The sequence below is a fragment of the Nyctibius grandis genome, chromosome 8 (assembly GCF_013368605.1).
Source record: "Nyctibius grandis isolate bNycGra1 chromosome 8, bNycGra1.pri, whole genome shotgun sequence".
Classification (NCBI taxonomy): Eukaryota; Metazoa; Chordata; class Aves; order Nyctibiiformes; family Nyctibiidae; genus Nyctibius; species Nyctibius grandis.
Window position 1 is genome coordinate 39,784,408 of NC_090665.1, and position 18,005 is coordinate 39,802,412.

At 57.0% G+C, this 18,005-nt stretch overlaps 1 protein-coding gene across 2 annotated transcripts; it reads right to left on the bottom strand.

Moving 5' to 3' along the window:
- Nucleotides 1-1,195: 1,195 nt before the first annotated feature.
- On the bottom strand, nucleotides 1,196-17,942 carry POMGNT1 (protein O-linked mannose N-acetylglucosaminyltransferase 1 (beta 1,2-)). Of its 2 annotated transcripts, none has more exons than XM_068406257.1 (22): nucleotides 17,867-17,942; nucleotides 16,669-16,863; nucleotides 13,429-13,537; nucleotides 12,911-13,026; nucleotides 12,534-12,599; nucleotides 11,981-12,094; nucleotides 11,193-11,310; nucleotides 10,797-10,895; nucleotides 10,156-10,283; nucleotides 9,506-9,576; nucleotides 9,125-9,200; nucleotides 7,569-7,652; nucleotides 7,371-7,412; nucleotides 7,100-7,158; nucleotides 6,470-6,542; nucleotides 6,039-6,167; nucleotides 5,581-5,706; nucleotides 5,362-5,426; nucleotides 4,934-4,978; nucleotides 4,620-4,755; nucleotides 4,004-4,113; nucleotides 1,196-3,714 (listed from the first exon to the last, which is right to left on the bottom strand). In XM_068406257.1, the coding sequence occupies exons 2-22, from the start codon at nucleotides 16,783-16,785 to the stop codon at nucleotides 3,612-3,614; spliced, it is 1,986 nt and encodes a 661-aa protein (XP_068262358.1). In that variant the 5' UTR covers nucleotides 16,786-16,863; nucleotides 17,867-17,942; the 3' UTR covers nucleotides 1,196-3,611. The 2 variants fall into 2 exon arrangements, with proteins under 2 accessions (XP_068262358.1, XP_068262357.1); XM_068406256.1 differs by lacking the exon at nucleotides 17,867-17,942 and adding an exon at nucleotides 17,661-17,853.
- Between the last annotated feature and the right edge of the window lie 63 nt (nucleotides 17,943-18,005).

Below are 18,005 nucleotides of genomic sequence, written 5' to 3' on the forward strand. Positions count from 1 at the left end.
TGCCTGGCCCCAGGGAGGGGGTGGCAGCCGCCTAGGAAGAAGCCCAGCCAGGCTGCAGGGAGCGGGCAGGGGAGCAGGACCAGTACGGGATGCAGGTCACGGCCAGTCCGTGCTGGTGGTCAGCTTCCTCCTGCTGCAGTTCTATTTGGGCCCTGTTGTCTCTGCCCTAGACATGGGTGCACCCCCACCTCCCCAGGGCTCCCTGCCCCATGGGGGCAGAAATTTGGAGAGGTCTCGTGGGCCTCCTGCAAAAGGCACCCCCACGGGGCTGGCCCCAAGGATTTTCAGCTATTTTTATTAACGGCAGGACCAAGCTGGCTCCTCACTTGGCTTCGCTTCACCCCTGCCCGCAGCCACCCCCGTCGGGAGGAGTGAAGGCTGCTGAGCTGCAGAGGTGGCTTTGCTGGAGGTCCCTCCTGCAGCCCCTGCTTTTGCTTTGCCATCCCCAGCCACAACGAGGCTGAACAGCTCAGGAGCAGGGAGGGGGCTGCCCCTGGCATGGCACGACATGAATGGTCAGGTCTCAGCTCCAGTTGATGATGGCAGGGGCTCTGATCCCTCCAGCTATGACATCCCTTCCTTTGGCTGTGACCTTGGGCAGTGGGTCCTTATTCCAAGACCTCATTTCCCTCAAAGGAAAGAAATCCAAATCTACCAGAGAGGCCAGAAGTACAGCCCAGCCCCACAGGGCTCAGACTGCTGGATGGGGGGATGCAAGCACTGGGGCTGGCAGCTCGCTGCCCTCCACCCCAGGATGAGCAGCCGCCTCACCCGGATGACCCCCAAGGGGACACCAAGCCAGGAGCCGAGGCCACGGGTCTGTATTTCTCAGGGGACAGTAGCTGGAGTGACTGGGGGAGCACAGGAGCTGGTTACGGCAAGTAAGAGTCCCCGGGCAGCTGGTCAGAGCTTCCGTCAGTTACTGAAGATAAAAGTGATAAAGCTTGAGGAGGAAACAGCTCGCAAACCTGCGTCAGCCACTCTGGCACCGCACGGCATGGCATGGCGGACCTCTGCTGGCACGGGAGCCGCAGGGCAGGGGCCCAGGGCCACCGCTAGCCCACAGCTAGCCCTGCAGTGCACAGGGCAGAGATGCCGCAGAGGACAGGGGTCTGTCCTTTCGAGGCAGGTGGCCACAGCCGGGGACCCCACAGCCCTGGGCCAGGCACGAGGCTGGCCATGAAACGCAGGAGGCTCAACAGCTTTGCAATGTTTACTCTTGAAAAAATAATTCGATTCAGAAAGCAGCAAGCCCCGGGGATGCCTGTGCACCCAGCCCTGCCACGGCCGCTACACCGGAGCCTCGCTGGAGGAACGGGGAGGGACGGAGAACAGCATCCAGCGGGCCCATTGCAGTGTGCAGAGGGGGGAACTTGAAGCCCACCGGTCCAGCCCCGCTGTTGCTGAGAGCAGGGAGCCATGGCCCTGTGGGGGCTGCATGGCAGGCAGCAGAGAGGGGAACTGGGGTTTAGCTGTTCCCTAGCTGTAGGACCACCTTCCCCAGCCCCAGGAGGAAGCCCAGCCTGAGCCCTGCCAGAGAAGAAGGGAAAGGGGGTATATTTAGTGTCAGGGAGAGGGGAAACGGGGCCTTGGGAAAAGAGATGCCAAGGAAAGGGCATCATGGTGGAGAGCTGTGGAAGTTTTTCCAAAGCAGGGTATGGGGAGCGAGCTGCTTTCCCTGGGAAGAAACGGAGTCCCTTTCCCATCGTGCTGAAAGGACCTGCTTTATCCCCCCCAGGGCCAGCACCACATGCTCCCTAGCTGCCAGAGCAGGGTCCCAGTGAAGGGCAGCACTGGGAGTGGCAGAGGAGGGCAGGGCTGAACCCAGGCCCAGTACCACAGTCTCAAGGGTGCCACCCTGCACCCTCTTGCTCCCCTCCTGCATCAGTCCCATCCCTGCTGTGGGGACAGGCATGCAAGGGACCACGAGGGTCAGAGTCCCTGTGGTCACGCTAGAGCTCCACTGTGTCCACACAGGGCTCCTTTTGACCACAGAGGAGCAGAGTTCCTGGGTTCACAACTATTCATTCCTACACTGGGCAAGGGAGGAAGGAGGGGAACAGAGGATGGAGGCAGGGGAACAAGAGACAAACCTCCCACAACTGCCCCTGCACAGGCTGGGGGCTGCCAGCTCTCCACCCTGCATTCCTGCCAGCCTCCCCTTCCCACAAGCAATAAATAAATAAGTTAGTGTTGTGTAGACCCTGATGCTCAGTTCACAGTGAGAAAATGAAGAGCCCCTGCAACCACAGGGAAAGGGCTGAGCAGCAAATCCTCCTTCCAAGGGCAAGTCAGAGCATAGCATCCCTGCCCGAGGCTGGGGGACCTGGGCAGAGAACAGATCTCTTGCTGCACAGATGAGACAGGGAGGTGTGCTGAGCAAGGGGACCAGGACTGCCCCGAGCAGGGGGGACATTAGTACCAAGTGGCTGGGGGTGGGAGGGTGCCCTGGGGTCCTTCCTAAGGCACAGGAGGGGGGATAGGGACCCCCTCCTTCTCCCTCTGCATGAAGTGTGTACCACAGCAGGTCAGCCAGGGTGCCCATCCTGGCTCAGCTCACAGCTCCCCTCCTAGCAACGTACCACGGTAAGGGTGGGGATGCAGGAGAACAAACTCCCTCTGCCTTCAGTGAGAGCTGGGGGTACCTGGCCAGGGAGCAGGGAGAGAGAGGGTACAGTACCACACGGAAGGACCACACCAGAGCCCAGCATCTCTTGCTCCAGAGGACCCTGGTCCATCCTGCCCCTGCAGCTGGGGGGATGCTCGCTGGCTGCTCCCATCTCGCTCTGCAAGGCACTTTCATCCCCTCTCCCCCGACTCGGGGGCAGGGCCACTCCCCACAGAGAAGGTGGGTGAGGATGGTCTGAGCCGCAGCACACAGCCCGGTCCACTTCCATCTATAGTCATCTCCAGCTCCCAGAAGGGCAGGGAAAGGGGCACCTGACCACCCTCGTGCTGGGTATAGGGTGTCCCCTACGTGTCCGCAGCAAGTTCAGCTCCTCCTCCTCCTCAGCATTCCCTTTTGCCTGTGAGCTGGGCTGCACCAGTCGCTACAGCCCAAGAAGCAAAGCTGGCATGCAGGGAGATGTCCAACCCAGCATACAGTCTTCAAGGTGCATCCACTGTGCAGGAGATAGAAGATGCTGGAAGATCCCCTCTTCACCCCCGTGTTCACCCCTGGGCACGGAGCCAGCCAGGCAAGAGCTAATAAATAACACCCAGCTGGTAGGCTGCAGCACTGGCACGTGAGCATGCTGCCTTCTCAGGACTTGGGGACCAAAAAGGGAAGCAGAGGTGTTTCTCGGGGTCCCTTCTAGCCCCCAACTGAGCACCTCCTTCCTCCAGCCTTGCCCAGCCAGGGGCCAACGGGAGCAGCGTTAGTAAAGAGTCTGTGTTAAAAAAAAGTTCCTGGGATGGGAAGGACCCTGTCCCGTGCGAGGGAGAGAGGGAGACCACAACAGGGGGCTGGAGGGAGCCCGAGGTCTCATTTTGCAGCCTGAAATGGGAGTCCATGTCCAGTCACCAGCCTCCGAGAGCTGCTGCCAGCTCTGTCTCTGCACCATGGAGGTCTCCATCTTCTCCCGGTCCCCCTCGCTTCCCAGCTGCCAGTCTCACGTCTGCTCTGCTGCAGCAACTGCTGGCACTGCCACTGCCCCCTCCTCCTTGGCGGGGGGCTCCATGTAGATCGGTGTCACCGATGAGGGCTTCTTGGACCTGCAGGTGAGGAGGCTGGATGGGAGCAGGCAGGGGTGGTGGTCTCCTCCAGGACCCCAACTCCCAACAGCACTGCCTGCCTCCCTGTCGTGACCTCCTTCCCCCTGGGACATCCTCCAGCCCTGGGCACATATCCTGTCCCCCCGCTCCCACCACAGTGATTCAGAACGGGGGTGGTATGCCCCAGGACTGGGCTGGGACAGAAGCGGACGATGCAGTGCCCTGGGCAGGGGACAGTGCCATGAGGATTGGGGGGCATTACCCAGGTTGCTGTGCCCCCAATACTCACGAGTAGGGGGAGGCAGGGACCCCCACCACCAGGAAGTGGTTCTTCTTGCGGAAGAGCCGCCACAGACCCTTGTGGTTCCCGCGGACGTCCAGGTCCCAGATGTGGAGGCACTAGGATGGTGGGGAGGAAGGAAGAGGCATCAGAGCCTGGTGACAGACACCAGGGCCAGGTGTCCCCGGGCAAGGGAAAAGCCACCGCCCCTGCCCCTCACTGAGATGCAGAGAGGGGACAGCACCTTGATTGGGGCAGTGCAGGGCAGCACCCCTGCAGCCACCATCAGTGAGAGAAGAGGGGGAACCCATTCCCATCCCTGCCTCAGGACAGAGGGTTTGACCATCACCTCTATGCAAGCGATGGAATCATCCAGACAAGCTCAGACCCTGGGGTCCCACTCAGGGAGACCATAAGACTTATGTCAACTCAGCCAAACATCTGCCCTGGATGACCCAATGCCTTCCGTCAACACCAAAAGCTTAAACACCTCCCAAGGGCAGCAAGAACCCATTTGCTGAGCTGCATCCAAGGCCACGGACAAACCCAAGAACCACAGCCAGATGTTTCCCAGTGATGCAGAGATAGGTGGAGGGGTGAGGACAGGCCATGTCAGGAGCCTCACCTTGGCAAGCTGAGTCCAGGTGGTGAAATCTGCTTCCTGCTCCATCCTGATGAACATGACGTAGACCCTGCCCTCAGTGTCGGGCACAAAGGAGTCCTCACAGGGGTTCTTGCTGTGATCCAAAATCTCAGCCTCACTGTGGAAACAGAATAGGGAGTGAGAGGGGACCTCACCTCCTCCCTGCTCCCACTGCAGGGTCCTTCAGACAGACAGGCAGTGGCTGGGGCTGCCAGGGCCACCTCCACCCTTTCTTCTGTCCTGGCTGGTTCACCCAGTGTGCCCCGTGGTCTCCCAACCTCCCTGCAGGCACTTACCCCAGGAGCCGATGAATTTCAGTCTCGTAGGCATCCTTCCTCAAGCTGTTGGAGGAGGAGAGAGCACAGAGATCAGGGCAGAGCCAGTCAGTTTGATAAGCAGGGATCATCCCAAGATGATCCAAACTTAAGACTGCCCCAGTGTAATACAAAGAGGCGGCTGGAGCCAATGAACAGAGAGCAGGGACTGCCACAGACCCTGAAGGATGTGGCAGCAAAAACACGACCCTTCAACATGTCCACCAGGGGCACAGGGTAGCTGAACCCAACCTCACAAAAACCACTGCAAGGATTCCTCAGTGCAGGCCAGTGTGGTGGGGCTGGAGGTTACGGCTGTTCCAGAGGGAAGGGAGACGTCCCCAGCACAAGGGGACAAGGGTCAGGTCAGGCAACTGTTTCATCCAGATCTCATTCTGACCAGCACTCACCTCTCCACATTTTTAAGCTGCACATTTGGAACTGTGTTGAACTTGTGCTTCTTGAAATAGGCTTCCTGGGAGGAAAAGAGAGAGGAGGGAAGGAAAACAGGGCTCAGCTAGGAGTCAGCAGTACTTGGAGATCACCTCAAGCATCCCCACTACGCGGAAAGGTGGCTGAGCAGAGCTCAGCACCAGGACGGGGTTTGGGGGCTGAGGGAGGTCACTCACGTGGAAGTAGCCGTTCATGTTGAGCCCCACGATGCCGAAGTGGTAGGAGCGCGAGATGTCAGGGATGATGCACTCCCGGCCTTTCCGCTGCTCGGGCATCCGCATCCACATGTCCCAGTCCCAGAGCTGGGGAGGGGAAACTGTCACTCACACTCCAGTCTGGGGACATGATTTGGTACTGTGGCCATCCAGGGACCTTTCTGGCTGCCCACACCAGCTCTAGCCCCTATGGTCCCAGCCTGCCTGGGCTGTTCCAGCCAGCTCTGTGGCTGGTTATGTGATCCTCAAGTTACTGTCTGTACCAAATCCATTCTGCTTGGAGATCCTTCCCAGTGGAAGCTCAGGGAGAGCCAGGGCCCCTTCCCAAGAGCTGTACCCGCAGGGACTGGGTGACAATCAGGGACTGCTAACGGGCAGAGATGGGGATACAGAAGACAGGGTCCCTCTAGGGTACTCACCTTCTCAGGGGTTGGCCACTTTGGCTCCAGCTCATCCTTGTACAGGCTCTTCCGCAGCACCCAGCCCAGGCCTGGCATGGTCTCCACGCGGTACAGGAGCGAGGGGTCCTCAGCCGTGTGCTCATAGCCCTGCGATGTTAAGGGGAGCGTTCAGCATCCTGAATGCACCCCTATCCTGCCAAAATAGGAGGCATCTTGCTCCATGGAGACTCTCAGCACAGGGAGCAGGGGACAGCCACTGGGACACACATGGCAGGAACAGGATGGTGATTTGCAGGGGCACTTCTGAACAGTTCAGGGCTGGGGAGACAGACCCACCTAGGGTGATGGTGGGGGGACACCCCGCTCTACAGACAGAACTTGGATCCCAGCCTGACATAGGAACAACACGGGGCAGAGGTGTCCCTGCTCCACCATCCTCCCTCACCCACCTGGTCATTCCAAGCAGAGATGCAGTACAGGCTCTCGTCCTCCTCCAAAAGGTGTATTGACTGGCTCAGAAAGCTGAGGAAAGAGTTGCCAGGTCCCTGGTCAAACATCCTTCATCCAGGCAAACCAAGTCAAATTCTCCACAAAGGGACAAGCCACCCCCAACTGCTGGCACTGTCTAACTCATTTCTTGGGCTGAGATGGCTGATGCTGGTGTGAGATCAGGAGGAGCACTCAAACAAAGCTGCATCTCACCATGGGGAGGGGACAATATTGTCTCCTGCTCCCTCAGAGTCCCTCTTCCTTATGAAAGAACTGGAGCCCCGGTAGATGCTGTCCCTGTACTCCTGTCACAGGACAATCCTAACTGTGTGTGTACAGAATGGATCAGTGTCCCCAAAAAAGCAAACCAGGAAGAGATCCCAGACCTTGAAGTCACCTTGCACTGAGTGCCAGGACAGTGGACTCAAAACTGTCTGCAGGCACAGCTCAGTTATGGCTGTTGCCTGGGGACTGCTCAGCCTCAGGATAGGTGAGCTACAGCACAGCAGGGATCTGGCCTCTCCTGAGCAGCGAGAGAGCTTCTAGGAAATGTCCCACCTGCACAGCAGCTCAGGGACCCACAGCTTTACCTGAAGAAGTCCACAGAAATGTCAAGGTCTTCCTCCAGAACCACAGCAAATTTAGCATCCTGTAGGGCAAGGAGAGATGTCAGAAGGATAGGACCAGGACAGAGCAGAGACACCAAGCAGCGTCTCCTGCCTGTGCTGCTCCCTGCCCCACAGAACCAATTCCAGCTCCCATGAGATGGGGTCACAGATGCCACCCTCCCAGGGAAACCCTGTGCTGTCTTGCTCCCACAGGCGAGCAGCTAGGCAGGTCGCGGGCAGAGGTCTCACTCACCGGGAACAGGTTGAAGGTTGCAGTCAAACTGGCTTTGTAGTGCTACAAGACAAGACAGATCATTGCCTGTGTCAGCATCATCCCCTGGACCACACGGAGGGGTAGCCTGGCACAGATGCAGGGCTAAGCCTGCCTCCCTCAAATGCCATCCCAGGTCCCAGGAAATAACTCTCCCAGGATTTGGGAAAGGTCTCTCACCTGGGAAACTCTTGCATTTTTAATGCTGATGGGAGTGTGCTGGATTCCTGAGAGGCCAAACAGCTCCACGACATCCATCGGCTCCTGCAATGGAAAGGTACAAAGGTCATCAAATGTGTGGGTCAGGATACATTCTCCCCGCCCTCTGCCCGTGTCAGCTCCCTGGGACAACAAGAACATGCCTGTGGGATCCCCTGCATGTGGCTGTCCTCTTGGGGGCAAGTGAGGCTCAAAATGGTGCTGTGTTGTAGTCCCCACAGCAAGGAACTCACCAAACCCTCCCAGCCCTTCAGCCCTCAAGTAACGCCATAAGTTTCTGTTAGCCCTGCTGGTTTGCAGACCCAAAGTTGTATCCAAGAATATCTGGAGGCCCAGAATTCCCAGTCCCCCATGGACAGTGCAGAAAGAAAACAGGTTTAGCCAGGAACACCTACTAGCTGCTTAATGTTGAGACCAAAATCAACTTCATTTTCTCTCAGTTGCCAAGAAAGGGACCTCTCTGACCAAGCACATCTGCATTGGGGTCAGAAGTAATCCATATTTGGGCTGACATATCCCTGCCCCAAGAAGGCCCCACCAAGGCCTTCTCCATCCCCTTACTGTCCATCCCACCTCCTAGCCACAGAAGAGTGAAGGAGCTCCCACTGCACCAACTGTTCCCCCTTTTCCTTGTATCTACCCTGGCAGCATGAGCATCCAGGCTGCCCCCTGGTAGCTGAGGGATGCTGCTGCAGTTGCCATGGCAATGGATGCTGCTATCTTTAACCACTCTGATGTGCTGCAGTAAGAGCCTGCATAAACAAACCAGTTCCCCCAGCCCCACAACCTGGCAGTGGTGGGAGAGACCTGCAAGGGAATAAGCCTGTTCCCTTCCCTGGCTCCATCATCACAAGGCAACCAGACCTCATGGGCTGCTGCAGATGAGAGCTAGCAAGCTCCTGACACCTACTAAGATCCCACATGCCTGTCCCAGAGCACATCCCGCTGCCAGAGCCAGGGCTTGCAGTGCGATCCTCCAGGGCTTTGTAAGGTTGAGCTGATAGGAAGATCTTTGCCCTCTAAAGGGCCAGTTCTCCTCTACTTGGCCTCAGCTTTCATGAGCCTTGTGAAAACAGACCATTTTGGGTCTCTTCACCTCTTACTGACAGTGGAGCTGGACAGGCACAGCTGGACTGGTTTGTTCTGCTTCACGTGAGGGAGCTGGACAGGCTATGTTACACCCAGACCCTGCTCAAAGGGCTGGTGATACTCATCAAGGGAGAAAAGGGGATGGGCAGAGCCCAGCATGACCACCTCACTCCTGCACACCAGCCTCTTTCTGATGTGATGTAAAATATGGGCTTTGGGAAAGGCCAAGGCAGCTTTATCCACACCCATGGCTTGGCTAAGCTGAAAGCTGACTTTGTGTAGGAGTGGGGAGGAGCAGCATGACCCACAGCAGGAAGAAGGGCGAAGAGGCTCATAGCCTGCCACCCACCAAGGACTGGGCCAGCACTACATCCTCTCGGCTGGGGGACCAAGGATCTGGTTACAGGGATTTCTGGGAGTGCTCTCACCTCGTAGTACCCATCGATGAAGACTGTGATCATCTGTGGATTGACGCCCTGAGCTGACAGCAAGGAGCGCAGCATCCTGGGGAGAGATTGAGGGGCTTGAGCACAGCACAGCCCCAGTGGGCCCCGGCCATTCAGCAGAGGGGTATGGATCCCTTCAGGTGGCAGAAAGGGTGCACGGTAAGGGCACAGGACCTACTACCCCTGGGCTCTTCCCTTTCCCATGGCCAAGGACCTTGGGATCTGTCCAAGCAGGTCTGCCCACATTGCTCGTGCAGCCCCAGGAGGAGGCTGGATCCTGCCAGCAGGATGAAGGGGAGGGCTTGGGCCATGCCTGGTCTCGTGGCACAGAGCAGAGAAGCCATGTCTCCTAGAAGTGCTTACCTGTACAGGTAGTTGGGGCGGTTCCCTGCAATAACAGCTACAGGCACATCAAAGACTTTATTGTCTTTGAGCTGGAAGAGAAAAATGTGTGTGAGTGGGGCTGGGGGAGGCCATGCCACTGAGAGCAGGACCCAAGGGGTAAGGATTGGCCCCGCTGTTAAACAGCAGAGCTGCAGAGTCCTACCCCTTGGCTCAGGACCACACCAACCAACCAGGACTCCAACTCAGCACTGCTGGAGACCCTGCCAGCTTCCCCCCTTTATCCCACCTCAGACCCAGTTCCCAAATCCCAGCTTGCATCCACCTGGAGATCTTTGTCCAAACCCTTCAGCACTGTGCCAAGGGCAGCCTAGAGGCCATCACAGCTGCTCTGTTTCCAAATGTACAGGCTGCTCACACTGAGGTCCCTAGAGCCATGGTAACCTGACAGCTCAGGGCAGACGTAGGGCAAGGGAACTCCCCTTCCCCAGCACGACCTGACTGCATGTATCCACCTCACCTTTGCTGGGCTTAAGAGCTTGCCCAGGGGCAGTTTTCACCACTCAGCTGGTGCTTAAGGACAGGACTCTGCATGTGAGCTACAAACACACCTGGTCCAGCCCAGCCCTCCCTCCTGGAGCCTTCCCTGAATACTCTGCCCCTGCACTCACGGGATCAGGGTTGAACTCGATGGGTGTGGGGTCTTTGCAGCTGCAGACACTACCGTAACCTTCTACTTTGCTGCAGAACCTCTTCCGGCGGCGGTTCAGCTCTGTGTCAGGCCAATGGCACTCAGCATCTGGAGGCACCAAGGAGAAAAAGCAGACTGCTCATCCCCATGGCCTCACCTTGTGTGCTCCAGGCTGCACCGCCACACAGACAGCTCTCCCTGGGCTCAGCCATCACCAAGCCAGTCCTTATTACTATGAACAAGCAACACTTCTGGATGCAGAACATAACTACAGGAGCCTTTCAGAAGCCATGCTCATCATATGGCCTCTCTGAGTAGCAATGGGCCATGTTGAAGGCCAACAGTCAGAAAAGACTGGACCAGGCCTCGTTTAGAGAGGTGACAAATGGCCAGACCATGTCCCCGCTTCCCCATTCTCAACTTTCTCAACAACCATGCCTGGAATTGCCATGGAAGCAGGAAGAAAAGAAGCTGGCCCCATTTTAAAAGTTACCATCTCAGCCTTAAATCCACCCTGGGATATTGCTAAGAGACTCATGGCTTTGTCTCAAAACCACCAAGAGTAGCAGGCAGACATCTCCCGGAGATACCTGGCACTGCAGAGCAGATCTTACTTCCTACCTTCCACGGATGTCAGATGAACTTCTGTCTTCAGCAGTACGGGGTCACCCCATGTTGAGAGGGCGGGCGACTTGGCGTGCTTCTCCCCGTATACTTCCCCTGGAGCAGGGATACAGGGTCAGGACTATCTGGAAGGGCCCATCCCCATTGTGTCAAGGCATGACCAGGGGCTGTGGCTTAGGGTGGCAGCTTGGCACCTTTTCCCATTGGTCTCTGATGAGCTGATGGGACATGCTTTGCCTCCGTCCCCTCCCTCACCCCCAGGAACAGAGCTGCCACTCTCTGTGACTTGTTCCCTGCTTATACAGTGTGTTGGGGATGGGCTGGGTTTGTCTTCACGTGGCTTCTCCCCAAAAAAGGAGCAATGAGCCCTCTCCCGGCCTGTGCTAGACTCACCTCCCTTCTTCCCCACAAATGTCCACATGTCTCTCCAGCTCAGGAACGGTGCAACTTGGCTCCCCAGGCTTTTCAGGACATTCTTGGCTGTGTCCTTGAGGTGAAAGGAGCCTTCATCCTGGACCAAAACACAACCCTGTAGCTGAGGTCTGTCTCCTGATGCAGACAAGGAATGTCCCCCATCAATACAAAAAAGGTACAGGGCCCACTGCTACCCTTGAACCAGCTGAGCCAGAAACCTTCCAGAGCAGGTTTCTAAGGTCTCTGTGCCACTAAACCTGCCGGTGGCTTTATCATGACCCACAGGGAGGTCAAAGGAGTCACAGACTCCTGTTTCCTCGAGACAAAATTGTTCTCAAGCAGGGCCATTTGTTTAGCAACACTTCACACAACTAAACCCGAAACCTTGAAGCACAGTGCTGCTTGCACAGCAGCCCAGAGCCAGCACAGTCCACAGTGCCCCTGCAAAGCCTGGAACTGGGACCCAGAAGGGTCACACCACATCCTTATATTTCCTCATGTCCATTCTCCATCTAACCTCGTTTATTGCTGCAGGCTCTGACACATCTGCTTTTTGCTCTCCTCCCTTGCTGGGCACACAGCAGTACCCGCAGTAACAAGGGGGAGTGAGAGGACAAGGGAGGTATCCAGCCAGGGAGGCATAGCCCAGTGGGAGGTGATGTTTAGCCCTAGGAATGCCTGATGACATTCAAGAGGCAACTGCCCAGATGAGCTTTAGGGCATCTTGACTCAGGGTGTCTTTTTCTTTTGACACTAAGGTCACATACCTTAATGGTGAAGATCAGGATCCGGCCCCGAGCAACCATGTTGAGGAAAAGTACCATGGCTTCATCTTCATGGGGAGAATAGGTGTCAAAGACCCTCTTGGCCATCACGTGACCCTGTTGGTATGCAAACGTCAGATGTATCTTAAATACTATACAGCCAGGACACACAGAATTATGGAAATCTGTCCTGGAAGCCTCAGGCCCTGAGCAACACGATGAGTTACTTTTCTGGTATGCCAGGGAGTTAGTCCCCAGGCAAATTCAGCCCTTGGGTCTTCACACACACATGGAAGTGCACTGAGGTCCATGGGACAGCATTACCCAACCCCACAACTCCTCTCCTGCCTGCTCCCCAAGGACAGCTAGGCAAGCACAAGAGAAACGCTGCAGGGACCCTCTGGCTTACCATGTCGTGCTCTGGAAGCTACAGGCAAACAAGCATTCGGGGACTTCTCTCCTGCCTGCCCTTTGCCTCATGCACTCAACAGTTAAAGAGTAAGGACAAACACTGTCCAGTAAGAAAGACAAATGCAGACATGTGGGGATGCTTTACCGTAGCCTGATTTAAGACGATGACGTGGATCCCTCTGCCCTGCTCCCGAGCCTCATCTTCCAGGACCTGCAAGTGGAGAAGCGATAAGAACCATAGGCCAAGACCTCTTATTCCCTGCCCACTCAGCACAGCAGAGCCCCCAAACAAGGGGCAAGTCTCTCTCCTGTGACATTTTGGCTTTGCTCATGGCAGTGATGGATAGAAGAGTAGAAGACAACGTGTGACACCACCTCCTCAGTCCTGCAGGCGGAAGGGGGAACCATTCCTGACCTTCTTGCCAGCCACAGAAGTGCTCTCACCACCCGCTTGCTTGAGCCTTCACCCATCCAGCTCCACCCATCCTCTGCTCGCCCAGACAGTCAGCACCCATCACTTACTGTTGTCCCATCCACAGCCACGTAGACCTTCGACCGGCTGGAGTACACCTCGACATCCAAGACCTTCTTGTTGCTGACAGGGTGCCTAGGGACCTCCACATTCAGCGTCTCATCATCTACAGGGGAGAAATGCCCAGTCTCAACCAGCCAAGGCACCTCTGGCTTGTCCTTGCTTGGCGCTAGCCCAGCCAAGCCTCTGGGAGGTCATGCCCCATCAGGTACCACAGCCCAGCAAGCCATGGGTCAGAATCTATGGGGACAGCAGGCAAGGGAAATCCAAAATCCAACAGGTCTGGCCCCAGCTAGCCCCACACAGACCTCTGCAGCCAAACATGCTGAAGCCTTGAGTAGACAGACCAGGAATGGGAACAGCCTTTTCTATTCATTTTTATTAAACTCACATGCACAGACCTGTCTTTCATGCTGTGGCTGGTCACAAGTTTGCCCTGACTTAAAGAAATTCCTTCCCTCCCTCTGGTTTCCTTGCTTTCAAAGAAAAGCAAGATGCTGCCCCTCACCGTAGTCCTGTGCAGACTCCTCTTCCTCCTCATAAGCAGCTCTCCTGGTGTCCAAGATCAGCTTGATGTTCACAATGACAGTCACAAGCAGGAAGAGGACAGCACCTGCCTGCAATGCAGGATGCTTTGTGTTACCAACTTGTAAGAAATAACCCCAAGATCAGGCCACCTCCTTGACAGAGGCTGCAGGGCACCCCAAGGAGATCTTGCACGGGATCATAAGCATCTGTCATTTCCCCTGTTTGCTTCTGGGAAAAGGCAAAGAGAAAGAAATGCAGGTGACTGAGTTTTAGGGTGTAATGCTTTCACCAGCTGGAGAGCATCGAACTCTTGATAGATGAGAATTAACCCGCTTCCAATGTGTCCCTGCTTCCAGGTTGTCAAGCAGATTGCTGCTAAAATATTGCGTCAAGGTTGAGGGTCTCTGCACGCAAAGAGTTTGGTAATTCAGTTACAGCTCCCACAGTAAACTTAACCTCTGCCTCTCCTGCAGCATCACTGCTGTTCTCTCTCCCTCTGCAACCAGAAGATGTACCCAGGGTATCCAGAGGGAGGGGAGATGCTGTGTGCCTGAAGCAAGGCAAAGGCAAGAAGTTGAGGTCTGATTTCAGGAAACTGCACTGTGCCACAGGCTGCAGAGAACAGCCCACAGCCTTGCTGTCCGCAGCAAACCAAGGCAACCCATGTTGGGTTATGGGAGGGTTCAGGGGCTACGGAGCAGTCCACAGGAACCCCCGATGTGAGCATCACCATTTCCCATGGCCCTGGTGCTCCCAGACCAAGTGGAGGGAGAAAAGACTACAACATTTCTACAAGCCCCTCTGTTTATTAAAATGCATCTTGTTCTTCTGTTCCTGGATTTCAGTCTCTTTCCTGTATTCGGACCCAGCATAAAGCAGAAACTACTCCATGCTAAAAGGATCTCTTCTGAGACAGAGCCACACAGGAAAAACTGGACCACCAACATCCCATGTTGGGAGACGATGCGCCTCCAGGTGGAAGCTGCAAGAGCACATCTGGCCATGGCCAAGCGGATGGTCTTAGAGCTGCAGTGCTGGCTAGGGATGCAGGATGGCCTGGGTTGAAAGACAAGGCCTCAGCTGAAGCAATTTCTCTTTACTTGACCCAGGGAGCTTTGTAACCCGGGGCCCAGGTGTCTCTTCATGGTGGGAAGGATAGCAGCATATGGTGGCTGCAGGGCTCTGCACAAGGACAAAGTCCCTGCCCAGGGGGGCTGAGGAACAGCTCTGGTAGAGAGCCCAAAAACTGCCCTGGACAGTCACACAGCAAGGAAAGGCTTTGCTGTTGGATTTAAGACACAAAGCCCTAAGCAGCCATTACCCTCAAAGCTAACCCAGCTCCAGGGCTCCCCTACCAGCCTTCATGCCAGGAGGGACCACCCAGCTCACCACAGAGTCACCATGGAGGCCTAAATCTGATCGCTCAGTGCTGCTGACAGATTCATCCCATGGCCCAAAAGCTGAGGCCCTTTGGCCCGGCCGTGCTATGGACATACCAGGTGGTTTCCCCCAGCCACGCAAGCTAAGGGTCCTGCTAACCTCCCGGAGCATCCTAAGACTCAGCGTGGAGGCGTCACAGCAACCAAGGGAGAGGCTGGTGGAGGCTGCTCATAGCCTGGTGCCCCCACGAGGGCATGTTGAGACAGGTCTTGTGTGGTTTTGAGACTCTTCCCCTACCCCTCAACCCCCCAACAGCTTGCTTCCTAAAAATCTGTGCCCTTTTCAGCTCTAGGACCCTTGATTCTCTGAGGTCTGGTATGGGGTTGAGAAGGCACACAGGCCTGCTCTTGTTGAGAAGCACTAACAGGATCGCCCCTCTACCTGGCCAGTTATTGCCTCAAATCTACATGTTGCTGCTACCTCTGCCAAGCAGCCAAATGGGTTCAAGAAGTAACTGAGGAAGATGATGAAAAAACAGCAGTAAGACAAGAGATGGACAGTTAGAAAATGTGATAATATAAGCATCACTACAGCATTTTGGCTTGTTGATTTGCCATTGACTTAAAACTATGAGCACCTTTTGAGATCTGTGCACAGAAAGCTTTTAATTAGGTGAGAACAGAGCCTTGGGCTCACAGCGAGGAGCCAGCTGTGCCTGCTGGCCAGCAGCAAGGCCACCTTACCAACTGGCCCAGACCTTCCACCCTGGTCAGTACTGGAGAAGCAGGTAAGGAGCCCCACAGCCCAGGTGACCAGAGTGAATGAGGCAGCACCAAGCAGGACCAGCAGCTGAGTCTAGCAAGGCTGGCTCAGTCAGAGCTGCTGACAGAGGCCCAGCCGCTGTACACCTGGCTATTCCATAGCTGCAGCTCTAGTTTACATATTTTAAGTTCAATTTTCATCTGTGTTTTAAGCCACAGCAGTGCCATGAAAGAGACAGATGACAGCAGACAGAATCTACTCCACTGTCCCCAGATTGATAAGCAATGCCTGCCTGAACGACCAGGCCTGTTCCCAAGCCCTGAGCACCTCAGGGGACGCAGGACTGAGCAGTCTCCTTCCCCAGGCAGCCATCACGAGCCTTCGTCCTCCCAGGTACACACAAAACCCTCCCCTGCTCCCTCCCACAGAAACCAACTGCCAGATTTCACTGAGCTCTGCTCATCTCAGGAATGGCCCCCTTTTGTGCAGCTCACTGCCATGAGGCCAAACCCTTCCTGTCCTTGTTCCTGCAGACACCCCCCAGGACACTGGCTCCACCATGGTTAGCCATTCATAGCACAGGTGACCAAGCCTGTGGCTTTCCCAGACAGGCTTTCCCCAGCTGCTTCTGGGGCACGAGATCCCATTACTCAGCCCTATTTTCTCTGTCCACCTGATGCGCCTTATACCAGGTTTGATTTGCAAACCAAACAGGGCAGGGGTGGCTTCCCACTGCGGCTGAGCCCTGCTGCACTCAGCGCAGGTCCGGAACCAGGAGGAATTGGTCAGGTTTCTAGCTGAAAGCCTTCCAAGGACGCCTGGATAATTTTATCTCCTGCCATAGCCACCGAACAGGCCAATTTGCAGCTGGAAGGAGCTGCTAGATATGGCAGACCCTTCCACACACGGGCATAAAGCCAATGGATGTAGCTTTTTTAGGGGCAAGTTATGCTTCCCCAGCATGTTAGGTCATCCAGGACTGCTAGCAGACCCACCTCCGCCCACACAGCTGCTCCATAAGCTCATAAACCCTATAGATTATCCTTCCTAATCCACCACGGGCCTGCGGGTGACTCACCTGGCACAGCTTCCGCAGTGCACGCTGGTTCATCAGCTTGTACTTCCAGGCGAGGTACCAGCTCCGCTTCTTGTGGGGCTTGACGGCAGGGTTGGGTTTCCACTCATCCATAGTCATGGGAGCCAGAATGGGGGCAGCCGCGTGAGGCAGGGTTCAGGACGGGCTCTGCTCCGCTCTCATGTCCATCGGGGCTCCCTGCCAGGACAGGATGGGCACAGGGTGAGGGAGGCGAGCGCCTTCAAACCCTCTCCCCAGCAAAGACAGGGCCTGGCACAAGGAGTGGCCATGAATAGCACTCAAGTACCACAAGCAGAAGCCCCGTGCAGCCTCCCCTCCTGCCAGCACCCGCAGGGAGCGATCCACAAGGTCAGGCTTTGCTGGAGGACTGGAAGCAGGGCAATGGGAAGCCCTTGAACTCATGGGCCAGTGAGGACCTCTGCTCCAGGCCAACCCCTTAGCAAGGCTGCTGCAGTGCAGTGGGCCCACTCCCACCCTCTGGAAAAGCACCCAAGAGGTACGAGCCGGTGACAGGCCCTGGACCAGCAGGCATTATGGAGGTGCTATAACTGGCCATATCAGCCTGTGGAGTCGCTGGTGGGGTGAAGCACCCTCCCCACTTGCAGCAGCGAGGCTGTGAAGCAGCACCATCCCCACTAAGAGGGACACAGCTAGCCTAGATATGGAGACCAGAGCCGGGCCATAGCCCTCCTGGAGTTCCTGGGGCAGAGGGGCTGTCCCCAGGTGGGGCCAGGCTCCCCCACAACCCCAGGGTCCCCACACAACCCAATGGGCTGGGGCAGGACATGGACACCCGGCAGAGCCAGAGGCCTGGCTGGAGCACAGGCCTCCCCCAGCCGGGCCAGGCAGGGTGAGGAGCACCAGTTGTGGGAGAGGAGGAGCAGGGGGCCCAGGGCCATCCGGGGAAGGGCAGCGGGACCCCGGTGACACCGGAGGGAGGAGCGGGGGCGGGTATCGCAGAGGGAGCCAGGCACCTGGGGGGTGTGGGGGCCCAGGGCCGCGGGGAGGGGTCGCGAAGGGGACCCAGGCGCTCGGGGAGGGAAAAGCCGGGCGCCCAAGGCCAGAGGCGGCAAGGAGCGGCGGCCCTCCCGGAGCCGGGCGGGGCAGGCGCTTCGGGACCGCAGGGGGCCGGGAGCCGGGCGGTGCGGCCCGGAGGGTGAGCGCCGGCCGCGCTACTCACGGTCCGGGCGGGGCCGAGTTGGGCCGGGCCGGGCCCGCCTGGGCGCTGCCGCCGCCGCCGCCCCCGCCCCGCGACCGCTCAGTGCCAGCGGGGCCGCGCCGCTTCCGGCGCCGCAGAGACGCCGCGGGGGCGGGGCCAG